The sequence below is a fragment of the Magallana gigas genome, chromosome 6 (genome assembly GCF_963853765.1).
Source record: "Magallana gigas chromosome 6, xbMagGiga1.1, whole genome shotgun sequence".
Classification (NCBI taxonomy): domain Eukaryota; kingdom Metazoa; phylum Mollusca; class Bivalvia; order Ostreida; family Ostreidae; genus Magallana; species Magallana gigas.
Genome location: NC_088858.1, coordinates 3,054,957 through 3,076,337, shown reverse-complemented (window position 1 = coordinate 3,076,337; position 21,381 = coordinate 3,054,957). Strand labels below are relative to the sequence as shown.

The 21,381-nt window shown below is 37.0% G+C and overlaps 2 protein-coding genes across 2 annotated transcripts; one reads left to right on the top strand and one right to left on the bottom strand.

Moving 5' to 3' along the window:
• Window positions 1–334: 334 nt before the first annotated feature.
• On the bottom strand, window positions 335–3,929 carry LOC105343895 (uncharacterized). The gene is made up of 2 exons (XM_011451407.4): window positions 2,816–3,929; window positions 335–2,648 (listed from the first exon to the last, which is right to left on the bottom strand). Exons 1-2 carry the CDS (start codon window positions 3,313–3,315, stop codon window positions 2,234–2,236), a joined length of 915 nt encoding a protein of 304 aa, XP_011449709.4. The 5' UTR covers window positions 3,316–3,929; the 3' UTR covers window positions 335–2,233.
• A 2,757-nt stretch (window positions 3,930–6,686) lies between these two features.
• On the top strand, window positions 6,687–13,909 carry LOC117689074 (uncharacterized). The gene is made up of 2 exons (XM_034468797.2): window positions 6,687–7,521; window positions 13,021–13,909. The coding sequence occupies exons 1-2, from the start codon at window positions 7,031–7,033 to the stop codon at window positions 13,538–13,540; spliced, it is 1,011 nt and encodes a 336-aa protein (XP_034324688.2). The 5' UTR covers window positions 6,687–7,030; the 3' UTR covers window positions 13,541–13,909.
• Window positions 13,910–21,381: the final 7,472 nt, after the last annotated feature.

The following is a 21,381-nucleotide window of genomic DNA, read 5'->3' as shown; positions in this document are numbered from 1 at the left end:
TGTGTTAATTTTCAGTCAATTTTATTCATTGACAAGAGTTTTCATATTAAGTAAGCTAAAAACGCCGTCATATATAATAAAATAAGAAACATCTCCATTTTGGAGATACATATATTGATCCTTCCCTTCTCAAACAGCTAAATGAATTCAAATTAACAATTTCTATAAGATGTAACAAAAGTACAAATATCGAAGCTGAATCATATCAAAAATTTCTAAACAGGTGTTAGGTTCATGTACTAAACGCGAAAGTGAAGAACCTACCCCCCCCCCCCCCCCCAAAAAAAAAACCAAACAAACAAACAAACAAAAACAAAAACAAAAACAACCACAACAAACAAAACAAAATAAAAGCCCTTCGGGCTTTATTGGATTTGACCACGCCCCGACCGAAATTATCACCTCATAATACTCAAAGAATGATTCCTTTTTTCTTAACTATTTGCATTTCCAGTCTCTTTGCCTGTGATACAATATAACACTACATATCGATTTTGTACTTTATAACTCATAACTTCAAATGACGTATAATAGGGGCGCCAGCGGGGTTTGCTTATTTGTATTTAAATATTTAATCGTACAGTGGCTTAAAATTATATAAATATAAGTGATAAGGAATAATTCTTTGAATATTATGAGGTGATAATTTCGGTCTGGGCGTGATCAAATCTATCATAAAGATACAAGGGCTTTATTGGATTTGATCACGCCCCGACCAAAATTATCACCTCATAATACTCGAAAAATGATTCCTTATTCCTTAAATAAGACCCAAAACAAAACCGCCCCCTTAAACCACACTATTAAAAATACTCCAACAAACAAGAGGTTTATGACCCACATTGCTCACCTCAGATATATATTCAACTCGAATTCTGACCCGAATCGCAAACTAGCTTTACTTTATCAAAATTATACAATGATGAATATAATTCAGAATCCACTGTGTCCCCTTTCTCAAACACCTTGTGGGTCACGAATAAAAATGGAAAACAAGATATCTGTGAGCCAATGCTCACTAGTAATACCCCCGCTCTGATGTGAATATGCAAAATAAGCAAAGTCGACAATTAAGAGGAAGTTGGAATCCGATCGGTACAAAAATAGACCCCACGATAGGGCATACCCGGTGATACCTAAACAAATAGTGTGTTAAAATCTCAAGCATCTGCAATAAATAGTTGCTAAAAATCTTTGACGAAAATTTGTTTGAAAATTTAGGCTAATAAATAAATAAAGTCGACATTTAACAGGAAGTTGACGTCTGATTGGTACAAAAATATATCCCACGAAATGGCATGTCTAAACAAATAGTGTGTTAAAATTTCAAGAATCTGCGATATATGGTTGCTGAAAATCTTTGACGAAAATTTGTTTGAAAATTTAGGCTAAAAATAAGCAAAGTCGTCATTTAACAGGAAGTTGACGTCCAATTGGTACAAAAATATATCATACGATATGGCATGCCTACATTAATAGTGTATTAAAATTTCAAGCATCTGCATCAAATAGTTGCTGAGAAATCGTTGACGAAAATTTGTTTAAAAATTTATGCTAAAAATAAACAAATCTATTTAACAGGAAGTTGACGTCCAAAATGTACAAAAATACATCCATCCCACGATATGACATACCTTAACAAATAGTGTGTTAAAATTTCAAGCAGCTGCAATTTATAGTTGCTGAGAAAAATGCGACAGATATTTTTGTTACGGACAGACAGGCAAACACACAAGGTTAAAACAGTATACCCTCTTCTTCTTCGGAGCGGGGGTATAAAAACTACAAATTGTACAACTTGCTTACATCGAGGTCCTAAAGACGCAGGATTTAAAACTGATTTTTGGGAATTTAAACTATTCATTCCTCTTAACTCTGAAGTTCCAGGAATGAAGGGGAATCATTTGTAATGTGTTTTTAACGTTTTCTGTAACATTTATACCAATTAACATTATGATCGAAACAAGTGACACTGACAGTAGGTATCTATTAATTTTAAGGACACTAAATTCACCGTTTAGTGGCGGGGATAGAAACCCCTCTGTGGGGTGCACAGACAATGGGTTGCTAGTGATTTTGGCCGTAGTTCTAATCACCTTTACATCAAATTCTTTCGGAACTACATGAACAGTCAACCATTGGGACAATTCATCCTAACTAAGGCTGATGCGAAAAATGTACGTCTTCTCCAATGTGTTATTTCCTGTTTGTTTTCTTGCTATAACTCATTGGTTCAAAATTTCGTCCCGCCCGTTTCAATGTTTCGAGGAACTAACTTTGGCTGAATGACCATGTTCTTCTGTCGCACACGCATTACTTGGATAGCAAGAAATGCTATTCCGTTAAACACCCCGCCAAGGTTAGTGGTTGTTATCACGAAATAATCCATAACCTCAAACACTTCACCATGAAACGAGAAAATTCCACTCGCTGAAACCGAGGACCACTGAACAACGTAGGCTGTGACGAACAACGTCATGATTTTGGTGGCGTTGTGTTTCAGAGCTTGTTTGGCCGACTGCAGCCGTCGAATTTCTCGCCTTATACGACACCAGATAATGACGTAGAGAGAACACGTGACTACGAGTATCAGGGTAGCTGGAACCGTCGTCATAACCATGAGAGCAACACGTTCTTGTATGCCGCAACTGAAAATGAACCACAGAACAAGGACATCAGAGACGACAATCTTTCATATGTAAATTGTGAAAATGACAGCCTTCTAAAATTTTGGTAATGTTTTATGAATAAACGTTTCTATCTTAAATTGAAAGATTTAGACGTTTAGAGCGAAAGGTACAATTGTGTTACTTACAATAAACCAGTGGGCCCAAGCTTATTTAAAAGAACAGCTAGTGAGGCTTCCATCGACGGAATACCCAAAATAAAAAGATGTAGTTTCCAGTCGTAAGATCCGAAATTTACCGACTTTCCAAAATGAACAGCACAGAATGAGTTCAGCGCAATTGCCGAAACCAGTAGTCCTTTTGCAGTGGTAAAAACGACAACCAGGAAGGCGTACACTACGCAAAGATTTCGTGGGTGGACATGCGACCTTGTAACGACCATCTGTACGTGATCGAGCACGTGCGACAAATTAAAGAGGCCATCACAGGCTGCGATGTACACCACGAACCGATCGCTAAGCGTCCACTGGAAGAACGACTTATACAGACGAGATTTGAACGAGATATACAAAATTACGACCACGCCAACCAAACTGGCGCCGATACATGTGATGGCCGTAACGTGGTACGGATAGAACCTCTCGCTGTTCAAACCCCTCACTGGAATCTCACTGGTTGACTCGCTCATGGTCAGTTTGGAAAAGTATTTTCTTCAAACCATCTGTGTTGAGTTTTGTTAATTTTTGTTAATTTCCATAATTTGATCATTTTGTTCCTTCTGGTAATGAGCTTTTCTCGCGTTTTCGTTCCATTTAACTGCTCCCATAATTGTTACTTCTATCAGTAAATAAAGAAACATCGTCTTATTACCTGCAATTACCGTGGCAACTTGTTTGCCGTCACAGATACCACTTTATCACATCTTTTTGTCACAGCACTCTTTGTTTGTTCCAGTATATTGTTGAACTATTCTTCCATTTCTTCAAAGTATCCAATATTTACATCTTCGTATCAAAATGATTTAGAGTGTGTTTTAATTCACAGATAATGAACAAGGAATCATAAAATCTAAATTGGCTATGAATGATAAAATCGAATTTAATTAGTTAGGCGAGATTAAATTTGATGCGGTGTTAACGATACCATACCATCACTATATATGATACCGATACCTGTTCCCGACTAGAGCATCACACGAGCTGGCCGGCACTCTTTTGATCTGTACCATACAATCAATATTAATAATGATGAGCTTCCCCTCACTTAAATCCACCATGAACGTCTTTCATCCTAAATAAAAAGCTATAAAGTTATTCATTTGCCGAAAAGCATCGAGGCTCGACCAGGTAGAGAGAGAGAGAGAGAGAGAGAGAGAGAGAGAGAGAGAAGCACCAAGGCTCAGCAATACAGAGAGCCTGAAGTACCGAGGCTCGGCCAGGTAAAGAACTGGAAGTACCGATGCTTGGCATGGTAGGTAACCGGAAGCACCGAGGCACGATCAGGTAGAGAGCCGTTAATACAAAGGGCGAGTAAACATATATCGTATTTAACACTGAAGATAAACATATAACGTTATTCAATAGGGGAATAGAACAGGTACCGAGGCTCGGCCATAAAGAGCGCCGGAAGCACCGAGGCCCGACCGGGTAGTAGGTCGGAAGTACCCGGGCGCGGTCAAGTAGGGAGCTGAAAGAACCATGGCTCGGCAGGTAAGAGCCAGAAACAACGAGGTTTGGCCAAATAGAGAACCGGAAGCACCGATGCTCGGCCGTAAATGATGTCGAACCGGATATGGATACATAAACACGATGTATAAGAAAGGTGTATGTAGAGAAATAAAGGTCAAACACTTCCAGTTATAGTTCGGAACTTGAAAACACACGCTGATTGAAAATTGCAAATTTGAGAACAATATTTGGGTTAAAAATGTGACAAAATAACAATAACTAATACCAGAACGTTTTCTATTCCAAATCCTATACATCTATGATTTCTAAAACTGTTTATTTCCTAGAGTGTGTGAACCAACACAACTGAAAGATATTTCGTTCTTTTGCTGTATGCCAATAGTACTGTTTTACAGATTTTGATACATATATTAAAAGTAAAATATCAACATCGTTAAAAGACCAGGATAACGTCAGATATTTCGTTCTAGAGTTACAATTGGAAAATAAAATGTTACACAAAATATTGACTCGCGATGCTAACAAGTGCATATTAGGTATATCTAAAATATTGAAGGGTATTTTTTGAAAATCGAGTCAAAAATAGAAGTGTTTGATATACATCCTGCTAATATCCTCAACTGCAACGCTGAAGAATGGGGTTTTCATGTAAGAAAAAGAACGTTGAACAGGATCTTACTCGCTTTAGTAAATCAATATTGAGAGAGTTCATTGCCATATAGAATTGTATTGTGTATTGTTTGCTTTATTATAATTCTATAGACCTCAAATTATAATTTAAAACATTTCATCTACATGCCTATGTTAGAGAATTTGTATACAGGATTTACTTAGTTAAGGATATTTGAATTACGTAGAAATCTTTTTTTTTTTTTACACCCGAAAGCATTCAATGGTTGCATTTAGAATTATACATATATTACGGGAAATACTTAATGCCAGAGATAGGAATAGTTTGTTATTCATTAAATCTTTGAGAAAATCATGATACCTAGATTATCAAATAAATGTAGGTAATACAAATCAACAAAAAAACTAACGGAAAATTAATCACATTTATAGGTAGTAAAAAAAATTAATCACAGGTGATCTGTATGTAAAGGAATAACTTCCTCTCACATGGCAAAAATTGACTTTTAAAATGGCCTCATTGAACGGACTGGGAATAGGGTTTATCCGTGACTTCCCGTACATCGACGGTACAAGCGCGGTTTGTGAACAAGCAGTTGGAAGAAATAAAAATAGAACATTGAAGGTTGTTCATGGCGAAATTCGTGCCCTTACACTCTTAATATAATTAAGTACGGCTATTTAAAAAAAACCCAGGCAGATGTTTAAAATAAAGGATTCATGATCTAACTAAAGATATAGACGTATCCTTTAAAATTGGCATAGTTAGTGTATGAAAACGAAAATCTAGCCAATTTCTGATAATTTCATGCCTTGGTGAAAATGTATCCATTTTGTGCTGGTATAGTAAATGTACTAGTAGATAAAACATATGAATATTACATAATCTAAAGAATTGAAAAACCACTGCATTGTTCTCTCAATGTTATTTTAATTCATACTAAACAGGCACGTAGCATCGTTTTTGAAAGTGGGGGAGGCCAACTCCATGATTATTCCATTTTTTATATGTAAATTTCAAAAAATTTGTTGCTGCGAGAAAAAGTGGGCCCCTCTGATGCTACGTGCCTGCTAAATACATTCTCGAAAACAACTTTAAAAATGTTATAATTTACAATAAATTGCCCTACCCTCCTTTACGATAATAAATGTTCAAAAAATTTCACAGCATTGAGAAAATAACAAATTTACTGACGTGGGCACAAGCAGTTTAGTTCTATAAAAACCACCAACAGACATACACTCAATTAATGTACATGTGTGTGCGCATGCTTAAAATTACAATTAAACTGTAAATTTGGTGTATTCGGGGCCTAAGAAACATAATACCAATACTAATATCGTTGACGAAATTATTTACTGACGTAAAACTCGCCCTAGTATGGAAGTAACGACTACTGTTTGTAGTATGTGTCTTTAATGAAGGTCACATTGAAATCATGACAAGGAAATTCTTTTTCAAACCTCAATTAGCAGGTAAATCAAACACTGATTTTCGCATGTTTTTATTCCTTATAAAGCAACAATATTCATAGTCAACACCTACAGATGTATATGTTGACTTGATTCGGCAAATTAGTGGACTTTCCTCAATGGTTATAGCACCTTCCATAGGAATCCCAAGTCCTTGTTTAATTAACGGTTGGAGCAGAGCCAGTCGCAATTAACAGGATATGAGCAACTGTGATGTTGGAATTCCATTCCATGATTCATTAACAAATGATATTAACCAGAAATAAAATGTCATTAAATGGGCGGTCTGATTATCTGTCGCGTACATCACATGTTGGGTCCAGAATCAAATGTTAATGACAAGAAATTTAGCTTATATTGGGCTTGTATTATTGGTTGCTAAAATGTCCGCAAAGAGCAACAGGGCACGTGACAGCGATAATCGCAGCAGCCGTCTCTCATACGCACGCGATAAAGTTCAGACGACGCTGTTTTTATTGAACAAAATATGAGAAAAATTGTGCAAGAGAGCAGACTCAAAACTTGTTGGACCGAAGAATTCCCTCTTGTGTGCACGAGAGGCTGATAGTGCATATTAACAGAACAGAAGGGTAGTTAACCCGTAGTTCTGTGATGTCCATGTACAATGTGACACTGTTGGGCTGGGATGATGGGACTTTCTTTCCTCTTCACATCACCGCTATCGTCTGCATATCATGCAGCTTCATTGCGTCCATCGTCGTGACTGTGTTGTCATTCAAAACTCACAAAAAGAGATTCTACACTTGGTCCCGAAGTGAGCGGTTCGTGATCTACTTGGCCATTTGCGAAATGAGTTTCAACTTTGTCCATATGTTTGACCACGTGACCATGGTGATTGAGAAGGACCATGTCCACCCATTAGAGCTGTGCCAGTTCTATGCCTTTCTAATGGTACTTCTGGTGACCACCAAGAACTTGATTTTAGTTGTGGTAGCTTTAAATGCGTTTTTGTTGATTCGCTTCCAATGTCAGATGGATTTCGGTATCAGGGACTGGCGGCTGTGTGTATATGTGATGGCGTTCCCTATAATTGTGTGTACCGTGGCTGTATCTCTGCAACAGTTTGGTCCAGCCGGTGCCTTGTAAGTATTTGTACTATGGCTGTATCGTTACAACAGTTTGGTCCGGTCGGTACTTTGTAAGTATTTGTACCGTGGCTGATTCTCTACAACAGCCTTAACTGGTTGTGCCTTGTAAGTATTTGTACCGTGATTGTATCTCTACATTAGTTTGGTATGGTTGTGCCTTGTAAGTATTTGTACCGTAGTTGTACCTCTTTAACAGTCAGTTTGGTCCGGTCGGTACTTTGTAAGTATTTGTACCTTTGTACCATGGCTGTATCTCTACAACAGTTTGGCCTGGTTGTGCCTTGTAAATATTTGTACCTTGGCTTTATCTCTACATCAGTTTGGTCTGGTTGTGCCTTGTAAGTATTTGTACCTTGGCTTTATCTCTTCAACAGTTTGGTCTGGTTGTGCCTTGTTAGTATTTGAACTGTGGCTGTATCTCTACATCAGTTTGGTCTGGTTGTGCCTTGTAAGTATTTGTACCTTGGCTTTATCTCTTCAACAGTTTGGTCTGGTTGTGCCTTGTAAGTATTTGTACCTTGGCTTTATCTCTACATCAGTTTGGTCTGGTTGTGCCTTGTTAGTATTTGAACTGTGGCTGTATCTCTACATCAGTTTGGTCTGGTTGTGCCTTGTAAGTATTTGTACCTTGGCTTTATCTCTTCAACAGTTTGGTCTGGTTGTGCCTTGTAAGTATTTGTACCTTGGCTTTATCTCTACATCAGTTTGGTCTGGTTGTGCCTTGTAAGTATTTGTAGCTTGGCTTTATCTCTTCAACAGTTTGGTCTGGTTGTGCCTTGTTAGTATTTGAACTGTGGCTGTATCTCTACATCAGTTTGGTCTGGTTGTGCCTTGTAAGTATTTGTACCTTGGCTTTATCTCTTCAACAGTTTGGTCTGGTTGTGCCTTGTTAGTATTTGAACCGTGGCTGTATCTCTTCAACAGTTTGGTCTGGTTGTGCCTTGTAAGTATTTGTACCTTGGCTTTATCTCTTCAACAGTTTGGTCTGGTTGTGCCTTGTAAGTATTTGTACCTTGGCTTTATCTCTTCAACAGTTTGGTCTGGTTGTGCCTTGTAAGTATTTGTACCTTGGCTTTATCTCTTCAACAGTTTGGTCTGGTTGTGCCTTGTAAGTATTTGTACCTTGGCTTTATCTCTACATCAGTTTGGTCTGGTTGTGCCTTGTTAGTATTTGAACTGTGGCTGTATCTCTACATCAGTTTGGTCTGGTTGTGCCTTGTAAGTATTTGTACCTTGGCTTTATCTCTTCAACAGTTTGGTCTGGTTGTGCCTTGTAAGTATTTGTACCTTGGCTTTATCTCTACATCAGTTTGGTCTGGTTGTGCCTTGTAAGTATTTGTAGCTTGGCTTTATCTCTTCAACAGTTTGGTCTGGTTGTGCCTTGTTAGTATTTGTACCTTGGCTTTATCTCTTCAACAGTTTGGTCTGGTTGTGCCTTGTTAGTATTTGAACTGTGGCTGTATCTCTACATCAGTTTGGTCTGGTTGTGCCTTGTAAGTATTTGTACCTTGGCTTTATCTCTTCAACAGTTTGGTCTGGTTGTGCCTTGTTAGTATTTGAACCGTGGCTGTATCTCTTCAACAGTTTGGTCTGGTTGTGCCTTGTAAGTATTTGTACCTTGGCTTTATCTCTTCAACAGTTTGGTCTGGTTGTGCCTTGTAAGTATTTGTACCTTGGCTTTATCTCTTCAACAGTTTGGTCTGGTTGTGCCTTGTAAATATTTGTACCTTGGCTTTATCTCTACATCAGTTTGGTCTGGTTGTGCCTTGTAAGTATTTGTACCTTGGCTTTATCTCTTCAACAGTTTGGTCTGGTTGTGCCTTGTTAGTATTTGAACTGTGGCTGTATCTCTACATCAGTTTGGTCTGGTTGTGCCTTGTAAGTATTTGTACATTGGCTTTATCTCTTCAACAGTTTGGTCTGGTTGTGCCTTGTAAGTATTTGTACCTTGGCTTTATCTCTACATCAGTTTGGTCTGGTTGTGCCTTGTTAGTATTTGAACTGTGGCTGTATCTCTACATCAGTTTGGTCTGGTTGTGCCTTGTAAGTATTTGTACCTTGGCTTTATCTCTTCAACAGTTTGGTCTGGTTGTGCCTTGTAAGTATTTGTACCTTGGCTTTATCTCTACATCAGTTTGGTCTGGTTGTGCCTTGTAAGTATTTGTAGCTTGGCTTTATCTCTTCAACAGTTTGGTCTGGTTGTGCCTTGTTAGTATTTGAACTGTGGCTGTATCTCTACATCAGTTTGGTCTGGTTGTGCCTTGTAAGTATTTGTACCTTGGCTTTATCTCTTCAACAGTTTGGTCTGGTTGTGCCTTGTTAGTATTTGAACCGTGGCTGTATCTCTTCAACAGTTTGGTCTGGTTGTGCCTTGTAAGTATTTGTACCTTGGCTTTATCTCTTCAACAGTTTGGTCTGGTTGTGCCTTGTAAGTATTTGTACCTTGGCTTTATCTCTTCAACAGTTTGGTCTGGTTGTGCCTTGTAAGTATTTGTACCTTGGCTTTATCTCTTCAACAGTTTGGTCTGGTTGTACCTTGTTAGTATTTGAACCGTGGCTGTATCTCTTCAACAGTTTGGTCTGGTTGTGCCTTGTAAGTATTTGTACCTTGGCTTTATCTCTTCAACAGTTTGGTCTGGTTGTACCTTGTTAGTATTTGAACCGTGGCTTTATCTCTTCAACAGTTTGGTCTGGTTGTGCCTTGTTAGTATTTGAACTGTGGCTGTATCTCTACATCAGTTTGGTCTGGTTGTGCCTTGTAAGTATTTGTACCTTGGCTTTATCTCTTCAACAGTTTGGTCTGGTTGTGCCTTGTAAGTATTTGTACCTTGGCTTTATCTCTACATCAGTTTGGTCTGGTTGTGCCTTGTAAGTATTTGTACCTTGGCTTTATCTCTTCAACAGTTTGGTCTGGTTGTGCCTTGTTAGTATTTGAACCGTGGCTGTATCTCTTCAACAGTTTGGTCTGGTTGTGCCTTGTAAGTATTTGTACCTTGGCTTTATCTCTTCAACAGTTTGGTCTGGTTGTGCCTTGTAAGTATTTGTACCTTGGCTTTATCTCTTCAACAGTTTGGTCTGGTTGTGCCTTGTAAGTATTTGTACCTTGGCTTTATCTCTTCAACAGTTTGGTCTGGTTGTACCTTGTTAGTATTTGAACCGTGGCTGTATCTCTTCAACAGTTTGGTCTGGTTGTGCCTTGTAAGTATTTGTACCTTGGCTTTATCTCTTCAACAGTTTGGTCTGGTTGTACCTTGTTAGTATTTGAACCGTGGCTTTATCTCTTCAACAGTTTGGTCTGGTTGTGCCTTGTTAGTATTTGAACTGTGGCTGTATCTCTACATCAGTTTGGTCTGGTTGTGCCTTGTAAGTATTTGTACCTTGGCTTTATCTCTTCAACAGTTTGGTCTGGTTGTGCCTTGTAAGTATTTGTACCTTGGCTTTATCTCTACATCAGTTTGGTCTGGTTGTGCCTTGTAAGTATTTGTAGCTTGGCTTTATCTCTTCAACAGTTTGGTCTGGTTGTGCCTTGTTAGTATTTGAACTGTGGCTGTATCTCTACATCAGTTTGGTCTGGTTGTGCCTTGTAAGTATTTGTACCTTGGCTTTATCTCTTCAACAGTTTGGTCTGGTTGTGCCTTGTTAGTATTTGAACCGTGGCTGTATCTCTTCAACAGTTTGGTCTGGTTGTGCCTTGTAAGTATTTGTACCTTGGCTTTATCTCTTCAACAGTTTGGTCTGGTTGTGCCTTGTAAGTATTTGTACCTTGGCTTTATCTCTTCAACAGTTTGGTCTGGTTGTGCCTTGTAAGTATTTGTACCTTGGCTTTATCTCTTCAACAGTTTGGTCTGGTTGTACCTTGTTAGTATTTGAACCGTGGCTGTATCTCTTCAACAGTTTGGTCTGGTTGTGCCTTGTAAGTATTTGTAGCTTGGCTTTATCTCTTCATCAGTTTGGTCTGGCTGTGCCTTGTTAGTATTTGAACCGTGGCTGTATCTCTTCAACAGTTTGGTCTGGCTGTGCCTTGTTAGTATTTGTACCTTGGCTGTATCCCTACATCAATTTTGCCTGGATGTACCTTGTTAGTACTTGAACCGTGGTTGTATCTCTACAACAGCTTGGTCCTGTCGTGCCTTGTAGGTATTTGTACCGTCGCTCTATCCATACAACAGTTTTGTCTGCCTGGTACCTTGTAAATATTTGTATCATGGCTGTATCTCTACAACAATTTGGTCTGGCTGTGCTTGTTAGTATTTGTACCGTGGCTGTACTGGCTGGCTGGTGCCTTGTTAGTATTTGTACCATGGCTGTATATCTACAGCAGTCAGTTTGGTTTGCCTGGTACCTTGTAAGTATTTGTACCGTGGCTCTATCCATACAACAGTTTGGTCCGGTCGGTACCTTTTAAGTATTTGTACCATCGCTGTATCGTTACAACAGTTTGGTTCGGTTGTGCCTTGTTAGGATTTGTATCATGGCTGTATCTCTACAACAGCTTGGTCCGGTCGTGCCTTGTATTATTTGTACCGTGGCTGTATCTCTATAACAGTCAGTTTTGTCTGGCTGTGCCTTGTAAGTATTTGTACCGTTTTTTTTAAACTTGGTTCTTTTTTTCACGTTAAACTTGTAGACATGATCGGTCTTTGAAATAATGATGAAATCATGATTAAAAGATGTTACAAAGGGATTAACTACCGGTAATTAAAACGGGCATCACCAATTAATCCGAAATAGGATATGAAAGATTATTATTATGATTAAAGAAGTATAGCCCTTTTTTAAGCCGTGAAAATATGAACTAAACAGGATGGCAGAAACAAATTAAGCAACACCTTTTAAAATTTTCATTTTGAATACTAGTATTTAATACACCCCTAATAAAAAATAGTTGATTAAAATTTATATCGTTGGACACGGGTGAAGTAAGATGAGGAAAAAAGAATGGCTTTATTTTGTTCCCGTGCGCACTTTCTGGTCCATTACATGTCTAAATAATGTGGCATTATTGATTGATTTTCCAGCATCATTAACGCGCCACTAACTGTCATACTTCCGGTTTCAAAAACATCCTTTTTTCTATGTGATATTGTTTTCCACAAATCCAGGAAAACTGCTTAGCAACAGGATGAAAGTGGTTATAATGGTTCAGTTTTATCAATCATTCGTCGTCAAAGAGCTAAAATACAATAAACAAAATACAGGTAAATTCTGTGTGTAGATTTTTCGAGAAAATTAAAATGATTTTATCTGATTTTCCTGTCATTGTTAGACTATAATGTACATGTATTTATATTATGTATCTTCACAAGAAGGAAGTTCTGTTAATATATAGACAAATATTAAGTTTTATATATGTGAGGGTTTTTTTCTTTACTAAATAATAGTTTATACTTAAAAATGATGTCAAAAAAAATTAAAATTGATTTGATGAGTAATTTTTCCTTCATGAACTGAGTGGGTTTGATTTGATTTCAACAAACCTGTTTTGTCTTTTAGCTGTATTGTGAAGCCGGGGTTGGCTACGCTCCTTATGACGATCGTACCCTTTATCCTCATTCTATTGGTCAACACTACTCTCTACTTGCTCACGTGGTTTCACATCAGAAGAGATGCTCATCAAATCCGAAGTGTAATTGGTGAGCAGGCGCAGTCTGGAACAGCATACGTCAAGGCAGCAAAAACCATGACGATGTTTGTCGCCGTGTTCACGGTCCAATGGTGGGCTGTCACGGTCTATGGAATTTGGCAAATCATCACGAATGACGTGCCGTCTATTGTGTACATATTTGTTGTTGTGTTTACCAACATTGGTGGGTGTCTGAACCTTATCGTGTTTATAAATATCCAGAAGAAACGGCGACGAATCCTGGCGCTTGGCACCAATGCAAACATCCAAACGTCTCGTCCCAATGATATGATCCTTTCTAGAGTTAAAAACCCTTTCTCTTCGGACAAAGATAAAGTACAGACAACAACAGCAACAGAAACACAACATGTTGACCAATCATCGGCGTAATCTGATGCTTGGTATTGGCAGAAACTTGTACAATCATATATCTGCAGCAGTGATATAACTTAGTCGTGACAAATAAAACAAGAGGCTAACACACGTTGACAGTACCATTACCCTTATATTGACAGATCAAAGTCCAATTTTTGCATTTTAAGATTCATATTGAAGTCTTAAAGGGACTTGGACACGATTTGACTTAAAATTTTCAATTTTTTTTTTCCATTTTCAATGTTAATATTTATAAATATAGAAGTTTATAATGCTATGTCAAAATTTGAAAGTCAAATATCAAGTTATAAGCAAGATACGGAGTTCATAATTCTTTGTTTTGTAAACAAAGCTCGAATATTGTCATTTTTACATATGTGTTGTATCGGTGCAAGATTCAATCAAATGTATCTTTCTTTTGTTGATAATAGTATTAATGAAGATACTGAATTAGTTTAAATTGTTTTTACATGTCATTTTGTCAAAGAAATGGTAATTGTCTACATTACATTTTTTTGTAAACAACTATAAGACTCGAGCTTTGTTTACTTAACAACCAATTCTGACCTCTGTATCTCGCTTGTAACTTGACTTAAACATTCAATATTTTGGTCAATCATTTAAAATGCACTGGTAAACCATTTTATACATAAAAAATTAAAATAAAATCTTTGATCATAAGTCATGTCCAAGTCCCTTTAACCCTCCTCTGACTGTTACCCCACTTTTATTATTTAATGTTTGAAAAACGTTAATTCATGAAAACGGGGGTGGGGGGGGGGGGGGTTACAAAAGTAAGAGGAATCTTGGATTATCTATGCCTAAAAATATCAAGAAAAAACAGCGACGAATCCTGGCACTAGGCAAAAAATTGTAAGCTTTTGGTAAAAGCTTAAGAGACCTACAGTTAACCATGTCGTTTTTAAGATGGAGTTAAAAAATTTAAGGATGACAAACAGCAATTACCCTAAGTAGAAATACATGTTCATTATATGGTTATATTAACACCCCCACCTCAAAACCTGATAAAAAGCCTCAATTTTTGCCCAATGGCAGGGACAGAGAATTTCGCAATTTAACATCAGGATATCATGAACATAATAACAATGCATGATTTTATCTCCTACAAACGTGATAGAACACATAAAATATTACTAGTAAGTAATTTTTTCACTATGTGGCCATATTGGCCTCGCCTTAGGACCCGAACTCCTGAGTAGTAGCTTATACTGTATCTCGATCAGCAGCTTTAGGGTAAACTTTATTGCTTTATATACAATATTAATTAAGTGTCTAACAGTGGCACAATAAAATCTTCGTTAGACAAAGTCATGTACAATTAATAATCAGATACTAGAAGTGTACAGGTACAACTCACTGTCTGATAGTGTACAGCTACAACTCATTGTCTGATAGTGTACAGGTACAACTCATTGTCTGATGGTGTATAGGTACAACTCATTGTCTGATGGTGTACAGCTACAACTCATTGTCTGATAGTGTACAGCTACAACTCATTGTCTGATGGTGTATAGGTACAACTCATTGTCTGATGGTGTACAGATACAACTCATTGTCTGATTGTGTACAGGTACAACTCATTGTCTGATGGTGTATAGGTACAACTCATTGTCTGATGGTGTACAGCTACAACTCATTGTCTGATAGTGTACAAGAACAACTCATTGTCTGATGGTGTACAGGTACAACTCATTGTCTGATTGTGTACAAGAACAACTCATTGTCTGATGGTGTACAGGTACAACTCATTGTCTGATTGTGTACAGGTACAACTCATTGTCTGATGGTGTATAGGTACAACTCATTGTCTGATGGTGTACAGCTACAACTCATTGTCTGATAGTGTACAGCTACAACTCATTGTCTGATAGTGTACAGATACAACTCATTGTCTGATAGTGTACAGCTACAACTCATTGTCTGATGGTGTACAGATACAACTCATTGTCTGATTGTGTACAGGTACAACTCATTGTCTGATAGTGTACAGATACAACTCATCGTTTGATAGTGTACAGCTACAACTCATTGTCTGATGGTGTACATGTACAACTCATTGTCTGATAGTGTACAGCTACAACTCATTGTCTGATAGTGTACAGCTACAACTCATTGTCTGATTGTGTACAGATAAATAGTGCACATGTACAACTCATTGTCTGATAGTGTACAGGTACAACTCATTGTCTGATGGTGTACAAGAACAACTCATTGTCTGATTGTGTACAGATAAATAGTGCACATGTACAACTCATTGTCTGATAGTGTATAGGTACAACTCATTGTCTGATTGTGTACAAGAACAACTCATTGTCTGATGGTGTACAGGTACAAATCATTGTCTGATTGTGTACAGGTACAACTCATTGTCTGATAGTGTACAGATACAACTCATTGTCTGATTGTGTACAGGTACAACTCATTGTCTGATGGTGTATAGGTACAACTCATTGTCTGATAGTGTACAAGAACAACTCATTGTCTGATAGTGTACAGCTACAACTCATTGTCTGATAGTGTACAGATACAACTCATTGTCTGATAGTGTACAGCTACAACTCATTGTCTGATGGTGTACAGATACAACTCATTGTCTGATTGTGTACAGGTACAACTCATTGTCTGATAGTGTACAGATACAACTCATCGTTTGATAGTGTACAGCTACAACTCATTGTCTGATGGTGTACATGTACAACTCATTGTCTGATAGTGTACAGCTACAACTCATTGTCTGATAGTGTACAGCTACAACTCATTGTCTGATTGTGTACAGATAAATAGTGCACATGTACAACTCATTGTCTGATAGTGTACAGGTACAACTCATTGTCTGATGGTGTACAAGAACAACTCATTGTCTGATGGTGTACAGGTAAATAGTGTACATGCCCAACTCATTTTTGATAGTGTACAAGTAAATAGTGTACATGCTCAACTCTTTTTGATAGTGTACAGGTACAACTCAGTGTTTGATAGTGTACAAGTACAACTCATTGTCTGATAGTGTACGGGTACAACTCATCGTTAGATAGTGTACAAGTACAACTCATCGTTTGATAGTGTACAGGTATAACTCATTGTCTGATAGTGTATAGGTACAACTCATTGTCTGATTGTGTACAGATACAACACATTGTCTGATAGTGTACAAGTACAACTCATTGTCTGATTGTGTACAGGTAATTAGTGTACATGCACAACTCATTTTTGATAGTGTACAAGTAAATAGTGTACATGCTCAACTCAGTTTTGATAGTGTACATGCACAACTCATTGTCTGATAGTGTACAGGTACAACTCATCGTTTGATAGTGTACAAGTACAACTCATTGTCTGATAGTGCACATTATTGTCTGATCGTGTACAGATACAACTCATTATCTGATAGTGTACAAGTACAACTCATTGTCTGATTGTGTACAAGTACAACTCATTGTCTGATTGTGTACAAGTACAACTCATTGTCTGATAGTGTACAAGTAAGTAGTGTATAGGTACAACTCATTGTCTGATTGTGTACAGATACAACACATTGTCTGATAGTGTACAAGTACAACTCATTGTCTGATTGTGTACAGGTAATTAGTGTTCATGCACAACTCATTTTTGATAGTGTACAAGTAAATAGTGTACATGCTCAACTCAGTTTTGATAGTGTACATGCACAACTCATTGTCTGATAGTGTACAGGTACAACTCATCGTTTGATAGTGTACAAGTACAACTCATTGTCTGATAGTGCACATTATTGTCTGATCGTGTACAGATACAACTCATTGTCTGATAGTGTACATGTACAACTCACTGTCTGATAGTGTACAGGTACAACTCATTGTCTGATTGTGTACAGGTACAACTCAGTGTTTGATTGTGTACAGGTACAACTCATTGTCTGATAGTGTACAAGTACAACTCATTTTCTGATAGTGTACAGATACAACTCATTGTCTGATAGTGTACAGATACAACTCATTGTCTGATTGTGTACAGGTACAACTCATTGTCTGATTGTGTACAAGTACAACTCATTGTCTGATAGTGTACAGATACAACTCATTGTCTGATAGTGTACAGATACAACTCATTGTCTGATAGTGTACAGATACAACTCATTGTCTGATGGTGTACAGGTACAACTCATTGTCTGATTGTGTACAAGTACAACTCATTGTCTGATAGTGTACAACTCATTCTCTGATAGTGTACAGATACAACTCATTGTCTGATTGTGTACAGGTACAACTCATTGTCTGATTGTGTACAGGTACATCTTATTGTCAAACAGTGTACATGTTCAGATCTGTGTTCTATAGAGCACATCACCTCATCAAGTAAAATGTAACCAACGACATGAAATCCTTATCATTTACATGTACATAATTTTTTGTTTTGTTGAGTGTTTTGTGTTGAATGAATATGTTGTTGGTTTGATTTGATTTTGTTTTTTTACTTTTTAATGTTACTCATTGTCATAATTAAGGAATAAGGAATCATTTTTTGCCTATCATGAGGTGATTAAATACCGCCCGGAATTATCAATTCCAATGAAGCCCAGATTTGATCATGCCCAACCGTATTTGATCGTAATCAAAATCTAATTCATTGTTGGTTTGATTTTGGTTTTTTTAATTTTTAATGTTGATCATTGTCATAACTATTGAATAAGGAATCATTTTTTGACTATTATGAGGTGATTAAATACCACCTGGAATTATCTGTGTATCTGTGTAATTTGGCTATACATCGTTAACGACACATGCTGAAGATCAACACATTATATGGGTGTAAACTGATGAAATATAAAATTGAAGTCATGATTCATATAATATATGTGAGTACATGTTATCAGCAAGCCACTGACCTGTCGGACATGTGCATCAGCTGTTTACGACTTAGAGCGTTGGGGCCGGCCAGTCTCCGTTTTTTGGTCAGACCCACCAGCGCCGTGACGGGGTGAGGGGCGGGGAAGTTGATGTTCTTGAAATGGTTCTCGCGGAGGAGCTGATGCAGGGAGTGTTCCAACACGTGATTGTGGTCCATCTTGTATTGGGGGAGCTAGCAATGAATGACATGATCAGATTGATATCTCAGAAAAGGAATACATGAGAAATGGTGCAAAGTGGTGCAAAAACTGTCTGCATGCAGGGGTGACCCTCTTTATTGAATATTGGACCTAACCTTTCTCTCTCTCTCTCTCTCTCTCTCTCTCTCTCTCTCTCTCTCTCTCTCTCTCTCTCTGTTGAATGGGAGAGGACAATAAAAATTTTAACTTTCCAAAATTTTCTAAAACGTATTTTTTGGTTGAATACTGTGAAAGAAAATTCTAAACCGATGAAAGTATTTTAATTATAATATACTTTAATAGTAGATGTACTCGTATGTAAATATACTTTATATATATGTATAATATACTTTAAAAACTCGATGAAAAATTCACCCAAGCAGTTGGTATACTGAATAGTAATAAAAATGCCCTTACACTCTTAATATAATTAAGTACAACTATTTAAAAAAACCAGGCAGATGTTTAAAATAAAGGATTCATGATCTAATTAAATATATAGACGTGCCTTTTAAAATTGGCATAGTTAGAGTATGAAAACGAATATCTAGCCAATTTCTGTTAATTTCATGCCTTGGTGAAATAGTTTCCATTTTGTGCTGGTTCAGTAGATGTACTAGTATGTAAAACATATAAATATTACATAATCTAAAGATTTGAACAACCACTGCATTGTTCTCATTGATGTTATTTTTATTCGTATTAAATACATTCTCGAAAACAACTTTAAAAATATTCACAAAAAATTGCCCTACCCTCCTTTATTATATTAATTATTCTTAAAAAATTAACAGCGTGGAGAAAATAAGAAATTTACTGACGTAGGCACGACTAATTTAGTTCTATAAAAACCACCAACAGACATGTGTGTGCGCATGCTTAAAATTACAATTAAACTGTATTCAGGGGCTAAGAAACATAATACCAATACTAATATCGTTGACGAAATTATTTACTGACGTAAAACCCGCCCTAGTATGTGAGTAACGGCTACTGTTTGTAGTATGTGTCTTTAATGAAGGTCACATTGAAATCATGACATGGACATTCTTTTTCAAGCCTCAATTAGCGAGTAAATCAAACACTGATTCCCGCATGTTTTTATTCCTTATAAAGCATCAATATTCATAGTCAACACCTACAGTATATAAATAGTGCCTGTTTGGGAGGGTAACAGTTGAAATTGACACCCTTCGAAAACCATTGTCAACCGACGCGAAGCGAAGGTTGACAATGGTTTTCTCGGGGTGTCAATTTCAACTGTTATCCTCCCAAACAGGCACTATTTATTTTGTTATACTGAATGTTTTAATTTTAAAGAAAATTTTACTGCTTTTATATAGGAATAACGTGAATTTTACAGCGAACCGTACGCGCATAATTTTCGCGCATGTAACAATTTTTATTATACTTTCATGTTAAATACTGAAATCTGATTGGTTAAGACGCAGTTAATAATATTTTCTATTACCCTCAGCGTTAGTTACGCACTTAGCAACGGGTAACATTAAAAATTGTTATACTTTCATGTTAAATACTGAAATCTGATTGGTTAAGACGCAGTTAATAATATTTACTATTACCCTCAGCGTTAGCAACGCACTTGGCAACGGGTAACATTAAAAAATGTTACATGCGCGAAAATTATGCGCGTACGGTTCGCTGTAGAATTCACGTTATTCCTATATAAAAGCAGTAAAATTTTCTTAAAAATTTTAAAAAAGACATTCAGTATAACAAAATAAATAGTGCCTGTTTGGGAGGATAACAGTTGAAATTGACACCCCTCGAAAACCATTGTCAACCTCCGCTTCGCGTCGGTTGACAATGGTTTTCTCGGGGTGTCAATTTCAACTGTTACCCTCCCAAACAGGCACTATTTATATAATGTTACATGCGCGAAAATTATGCGCGTACGGTTCGCTGTAGAATTCACGTTATTCCTACATAAAAGCAGTAACATTTTCTTAAAAATTAAGACATTCAGTATAACAAAATAAATAGTGCCTGTTTGGGAGGATAACAGTTGAAATTGACACCCCTCGAAAACCATTGTCAACCGACACGAAGCGGAGGTTGACAATGGTTTTCGAGGGGTGTCAATTTCAACTGTTACCCTCCCAAACAGGCACTATTTATATAATGTTACCCGTTGCTAAGTGTGTTGCTAACGCTGAAGGTAATAGAACGGATTATGAACTGCGTCTTAACCAATCAGATTTCAGTATTTAACATGAAAGTATAACAAATGTATATGTTGACTGGAATCGACAAATTAGTGGACTTTCCGCAATGATTATAGCACCTTCCATAGGAATCCAAAGTTCTTGTTTAATTAAAGCAATATGAGCTGTATTTTTTAGAATTTTATTTTGCTGCAAAAACCTGCTAGTACGATAAGTCTGCGTGAAACTTAAACTTTTATGATAAATAAGGTTGGAAAAAATCATTAACTTTTGTCAGAGGAAAGATATCTCTTCTAAGGAACATGTAGCAAATGAATTTTTGCACAGGACGACAATAATTCAATTTCACTCCAATTAAGGTCCCCGAACGACCCTTTTCACAAAAATTTGGCGAAAAGAAATATAAAAACCTTGATATTTTTGTCTTTTTAGTATAAAATAACGTTTTCATTAAAAAAAATTCTTCATGAAAATTGCAGTTCATATTGCTTTAAGGGTTGGAGCAGAGCCAGTCGCAATTAACAGGATATGAGCAACTGTGATGTTGAAATTTCATTTCATGATTCATTAACAAATGAGATTAA